Consider the following 6,406-nt stretch of genomic DNA (forward strand, 5'->3'; position numbering starts at 1 on the left):
GCACGAAAAAACCAACGTCATTCTGCGTTCTCGTGACGTCGGGGGATGCAGTCGGCGCGACGTTTGTTTGCCCAGAAACGACGGGGTCGGCGGCCCCGTGCAGTCGTCGCGACGGGTTTAACTGCTCCCACGTGACGTCGGCGCATGCGGTCGATGCGACGGGTTTTCACTCAGAACACAGAGCGCCGTCATGGCGTCGGTACATGCATTTTGCATTTTTAAAATAGCACAATCGATGTCTGCTAAAGTGCTCGTAGTATTGTCTTATATAAAATACGTATTATCTTAAATAACAAAAAAAACATATACATATTGTCTTATGTAACACAATATTATTGTAGATATAAAAATCTAAAGATTACAATAACACCGCTTCTGTCTTCAACCTCAATTACTGCATGAAATAAATTATAGGTTATAAGAAAATAATTACCGAAACGAAACAACATAAGTAAAATAACAAACATATACGTACTCTGGATTTTGGTTGCAAGTGGCCTTGTTATGATCTGGAAGTCTGCATAGTCTACATAGACGTCCGCTTTTTTCATTAAATGCTTTTGGTCTTCCATTTTTGATCACCTCAGGAGCATTCTTACCCTGACCTCTAATATTCTGTTTAGGTGCCCCTTTGGTGGACACCTTCACTGGATCACGAATAAGAATATGATTCTGCTTAGGCTGAAATTCATCATTACTCACAAAGCTTTGCTGACTGGGTTCTTCATTATTCAAGATGTCCTTATTCGCTATAACTTCTTTCATTGCTGCCAGCATCTTGTCGAATAAGAATGAGTTATGACATGCGATATGAGCAGCTTCTGCAGATACACTGCTCAACGTACTATATCTAGCTCTGGCCTCCTTACCCGTCCAACCCCATGAAAACAGATTGCTGGTGCGCTTCACGGGCAATCCAGATCTTTCTTTCTTCGTGAACCGTCGCAGGATACAACACTTAGGTATTGCATGTAAGTTGAGTGCATTCAAAACATGAAGAATATGCTTGCAAGGAAGGCCTTTGCGAGTCATACTTCGACAACCGCACTTTATAGTTTCTGTAGAGTTACCTGGTGCGTAGTCCATATTAAACCTATGATCCCTGTTATTTTTCCAAGCAACCACGAATCTGTGACCGTCTGCTCCTCTTAATCTATCAATTACCTCAAGCTGATGTACCTTTTTTAAATCTTCCTGCAAGATGTAAAAGTTTGCCTCCGTGAATGCTTTGGCAGCAAACACCTCAATGGTCTTACACTGAGTCACTGCTACTGGTAGAGTCTGTGAGGCCACGCAATCGTCATGCGATTCATTCTCGCGCAGGCGCATGATGCAATTCTCATAGTGTACAATCATATCAACAATTGTCATACCGTAGTCCAGATGTAGGTGCAGGCATGAGTTCAGGCTCTCGCTCCTCTGATTACTACGCATACCAAGAAATAACCCACCAAACAAATATGATGCAGCCCAAAGCTTCTTCTTCCTGTACATCCTATGGAGCCATGTTTTTGTTTTCTCCGTCTGCCATTTTTGAACAAACGTGGCCCATCTCTCCTCGAAAACTGCATGTGTGGTGGCGTAGTATAAGAGTGACCTGAATTCCTTCAATGACTTGTGATGGAGGTGTTTCTGCATGTTTTTTTCGATATGCCATGAACATAGATGATGCCACACGTCAGGAAGCACCTTCCTGATAGCCCTTATCATTGCTGCATCTCCATTAGTAATTACAGACTGGGGCTTCTTCTGGCAGTTAGCTTTCAAAAACGTCTCTAGCAGCCAAACATACGTACCTTCAGTCTCATCTGAAACAATGGCGCATGCAAAAACCGTAGTGCAATGGTGATTGTTGAGACCAACAAAAGGGATAAATGGCATTCCATACCTATTCATCTTGTACGTACCGTCGAACACAGTGACATCACCATAGTCAAGATAATCCCGACGTGATTGCGAATCACACCAGAACAGGTTGTTCAGCCTACCTTCAGCGTCAACGGTATGCTCAAAGAAGAAATCCGGATCCTTATCCTTTCTAGCCAACATGATTCCTATAGCAGTGTCAGCATCACCTTGGACAAGCAGTTTCATCTTCTCCCTGTAGCACATATTATACAATTTTGTCCTTCCAAACCCTGTCTTAGCGTACGAACCATACCTGCTGACGAAGTTACCAAAAATGATATGCTTTCTTATCCCAGCTCCTGCCATAGCTAAAATCTCTGCTTTCTGGAAATCTTTGATTACATTGTGAGACCGTAGGAAAGGGACTTCGTCCGGTTTTGCAAGAACATGGTTGTGATCATCAAAGAAACTGCTGACATACCAAAGTCCACTCTTTCTATCAAGCTTCACTTTTAAATGGGCTTCACAGAAACATCGACTCTCCGGTCTCAGTCTGGGGGTCCGGCCTTCCATGGTTAAAAATTTTGCCTATCGTTTTCCTGCCCTGGAACAGATATACCTCCTCATGCGTAAAACTTTTTGTGAACCTTTTCCAAATCTTTTCAAGTCCCTCCTGATACTGAATCCACGATCTTTGGCGTACTGGTTATAGAACATGTACGTCTCTCCTTCTGACCTGAATGTCTTGACCATGACTTCCCAATGCCTATCCAATGTCTCTTGCTGATATTCATCACAGCTGATGTCAAGGTCAAAATCAAGATCGCCAACATGCTCATCGTTCCCATTAGAACCATCAACACCCCCCTCCAAAATAAGACATATCACCATGTTCGTCAGTCTTTTGATATGTTAGTTTTCATGAGTAATTTGAACATGTAATATAACTTACTTCGCTCATATTTCCTTCATTAGATGCATTCTCATCATCCTCATCATTATCATCATCTTCATCATTATCATCATCCTCATCATTATCACCATCCTCATCATTGTTATCATCCTCATTATTGTCATCATTCTCATCATTGTCATCATGTAAGGTTCTCGTCTCAGCGTCACCATCGATATTTCTCTGTACAGATTCAAAAGTGTAAGTGGTAATACAATTTGTATGTTAGTAATAATACAACAACATATTTAAAACATACCTGGGTTCCACTTTCAGCATAAGATTGATCATCGCTGTCATAATCGTCATTGTCATCATTAGCATGCACCTATTTAAATTCAATAGCAATTGTAAGTGTTAATGTCTCATATTTTCATTATTTATAGTCAATGTACACAACACTTACATTAACACTATATGATTCATCCTGACTCATATAGTTGTGTCCGAGTGATTTATTTGCATTCAATGACGAAGATTCATCATCACTACTAGAGTCATCGCCAGCATATCCGGTGTTGTCTTGGTCTATTAATAAACCTTTCAATACGTATTGTATCAATGTACAATGAAATCGTGAAAAATTGTATGGATTCAATAAAAAAACTTACTGTCCGTCGTCGAAGGGTTGATCGACGTCGGTGCCACGTCGGTCACTGCAACCGCCGGCGTCGAAGCGGAGGGAGAGGGTCACGTCGCCGGTGGAGATGTGTGCGCCGGCGTACCGGCGGCGGCGGAGACAAGACGTCGGCGGCGGAGGCGACGTGTGCTGGACTCGCGGCGTCGGCGGAGACGTGTTGGGGGGGAGCCACGTCGGCGAGATAGCGGCGGCAGTGTCGCGACGGCGGAGTCGGGCGTGACGAAGTTAGGTTTTTTTTTTCAACCAAACCGCCGACGCGTGGGTGACGTGGCGTATGTACGACGGACGGGCGGACGTACGACGGGAGGGCGGACGGCGTGACATATACGGTACAAAACGTACAATAACCATACTGCCCTTATACGTTTAGGGGTTGTACCGAAGAAGACCTGGCTTTTTTAACTGTCGCTGAGTTGGCTGGCTGCTTCATGCTCACAGCCCATCGGCGTTCGAGGCTTGGCCTCCCCACGGTGCTTGGTAGTAATTTTAAATTAAGAAAATCCTCAGGTGCTAGTGTCTGGAGGTTGAGTTTTTTTTTTTTGTAATCATGTGCGAGTTAATCGATACTATAGTAGTCTGTTCAGTCCTAGTTCTTTGCAGGACCTTGTTCTGTCAGACTCAACATAAAAGTATGCTATTCTCGCTGTGTCTGTTCTCCCAAAAAAATTGAAACCACTTTTCTTAATGTAATCTTTATATTTGACCATGCACAGATGACGATCGATTATATGAGTGCAGTGAACAGCACATTGATGCAAAGATATGGCTTCTCGTCACCAACGGTAATCCATGCCTTTGAGTTTAATTATCATTTCCCTGTATGCAAATTCAGTAGTGAAATTCCTTTCCCACCTTTTGAACTTATACATGGCCCTCTATGTACACAACAAATTCTGTAGAATCCCTGGGAACATATAAACTTCTCGAGCCCTGCAAGGATCCACCTGGATTCCTTCCTGTCAGTCTTCAACATAGCTGGCCTGCACGATGAGCTGTACCACAACGGTAGGAGCACAAAATGTTCTTACAAGTCATTTTGCAGAGAAGCTGGCTTAAACTATCGTATTCATTCATGTTTGCTTGCTTGCAGTTGCATTGACATCAGGAGAAAGCACCTTTGTCGACGGAGGAGTCGTGGCAGCCGCAAGAACTCTGCCGACATGGTCGGACGGTGACCTCCCTGCCATACCGAGCGTGGAGAGAAAATCCGCTCAGGCATTGCAGGAGGAATGCCGGAAGATGGCGGAGTCTTTCTCGACCACGATCCAACAGGACGAGGGGATCCTAGGTAACACGCTTCTTGGTTCCCACAAGTGTTTATTCACCTTATACTGGCGCTGTCTTGCAAACGCCTCCGGCTGAAACTGAAGCTGGATTCTTTTTATGCGTGTTCCAGATTCCGACGAGCCTATCAGGAAAACCCGCGAAATCGCGATCAAGTACGTGATGTACTATACATAACAAACATCTTATGACGCTGCCCCCTGAAGTTTCTCTGTGCTGGCTTGCCTAACGGTTCCTTCCTCGTGCTGTCGAATACGCAGGTACCGGCTGCACCGGAAGCTGCTGCTGCAGAAGATCATCGACTCGCTGGAGATCTACCAGGACCGGATTCTGTTCTAGATAGCTGTTTAGGAGGCGCCAGCGTACGGACCTGTGTCGAGTGGAAACCGTTTCGGACGGTTATAGTGCTAGTTCTAGGTGTGTGTGTCAAGTGTTCTGAAGGACACCGGCACCACCACCCTTGCATTGTTTTGAAGGGCTTGAGCAAACCTAGATTCATATATAGGTTACTGGTACTGTAGTGGCTAGATGACAATAGGATGGGTCCTGCCCAGAAGGAGGGATAGCAAGTGCCAAGTGAGCTTTGCCAAGGCGGCTGCAGCGTCGTAGGTGGCTGGAAGAGTGGAAAAGAGAGAGAGAGAGAGAGAGAGCCTTCTTTCCTGCACATTCTTGATGACTGTTATGGATCATTCCTAGACTTCCAAATGCACCCTAACAGAGTCATCAGGTTGTTCAAAGTGATGTTTTTGGATGACAAGAAGAGAGGATATCATGAAATGTTTTCACAAGTTTTTCCCATAACATCAGCTATGTTGTAAAAAGGTGAAGATGAAAAAACAATCTGCAACAAAACCTTTGTTATAAAAATATCTGCAACAAAACTTGAGTTGAAATAAAATTCTGCAACAAGACCTACTTTACAATGATGGAGACCTATGTAGCACGCCCCTATATATTAATGCTTGAGGTGATCCTAGTTGTGGTCTCGCGGTAAACGAGACCTTACCATTTGTGACTCAATCTACCCAGTTGCCCGCAACACACCACACATGTGTTGGACAAAAATAGCGAACGGTTTTCTTTTGAAATCATTTTCTCGCTTTTTTATTTGTTAAATAACTTAATGTAATTAGTGTAAAAAAATATGCTAATAATTTATTATTTTTTATAAAAAATATTCATGTACTACAATAAGTCACCAAGTATCTTAAGAATCGTGTATTTTAAAAGTGTTCTTATTTTTTTTAATTTTTAATGTGTGTGTAAAAAATGTTCAACATGTATTTAAAAAATGTTCAATGTGCATATTAAAAGAATTCAAGATATTGCAAAAAGAATCACCGTGTATTTACAATAATTGTACATGTTTTGAAGAATGTTCAGCATGTGGTTAAGAAATTCTGAACTTACATCTTAAAATATGTGCACAGTGTAGCCGTGAAATATTCAACATGTGCTTGAAAAATATTCCTCATGTGTTTAAAAATTCTCACTATTATATATTAGAAAAATGTTCAACATGTATTTTGGAAAAGTATTTAACATGTATTTCAACATCTTAAAGTTTTAAAAATATTTAACATGTATCTAGGAATTCTCAATGTGTATTCAAAAGAGTTTCAATGTGTATTTTTTTAAATTAGCATGTATTAAAAAGGGAATAACTGAAAATACGAAGAAAA

At 42.2% G+C, this 6,406-nt stretch overlaps 1 protein-coding gene across 1 annotated transcript; it reads left to right on the plus strand.

The window, feature by feature from the left end:
- The first annotated feature begins 3,900 nt into the window (after positions 1 to 3,900).
- LOC123452269 (protein PLASTID TRANSCRIPTIONALLY ACTIVE 14-like) lies at positions 3,901 to 5,501 on the plus strand. The gene is made up of 5 exons (XM_045128906.1): positions 3,901 to 4,222; positions 4,340 to 4,445; positions 4,531 to 4,728; positions 4,837 to 4,879; positions 4,985 to 5,501. Exons 1-5 carry the CDS (start codon positions 4,154 to 4,156, stop codon positions 5,061 to 5,063), a joined length of 495 nt encoding a protein of 164 aa, XP_044984841.1. The 5' UTR covers positions 3,901 to 4,153; the 3' UTR covers positions 5,064 to 5,501.
- The last annotated feature ends 905 nt before the right edge of the window (positions 5,502 to 6,406 follow it).

Source organism: Hordeum vulgare, chromosome 1H, assembly GCF_904849725.1.
Source record: "Hordeum vulgare subsp. vulgare chromosome 1H, MorexV3_pseudomolecules_assembly, whole genome shotgun sequence".
NCBI lineage: Eukaryota > Viridiplantae > Streptophyta > Magnoliopsida > Poales > Poaceae > Hordeum > Hordeum vulgare.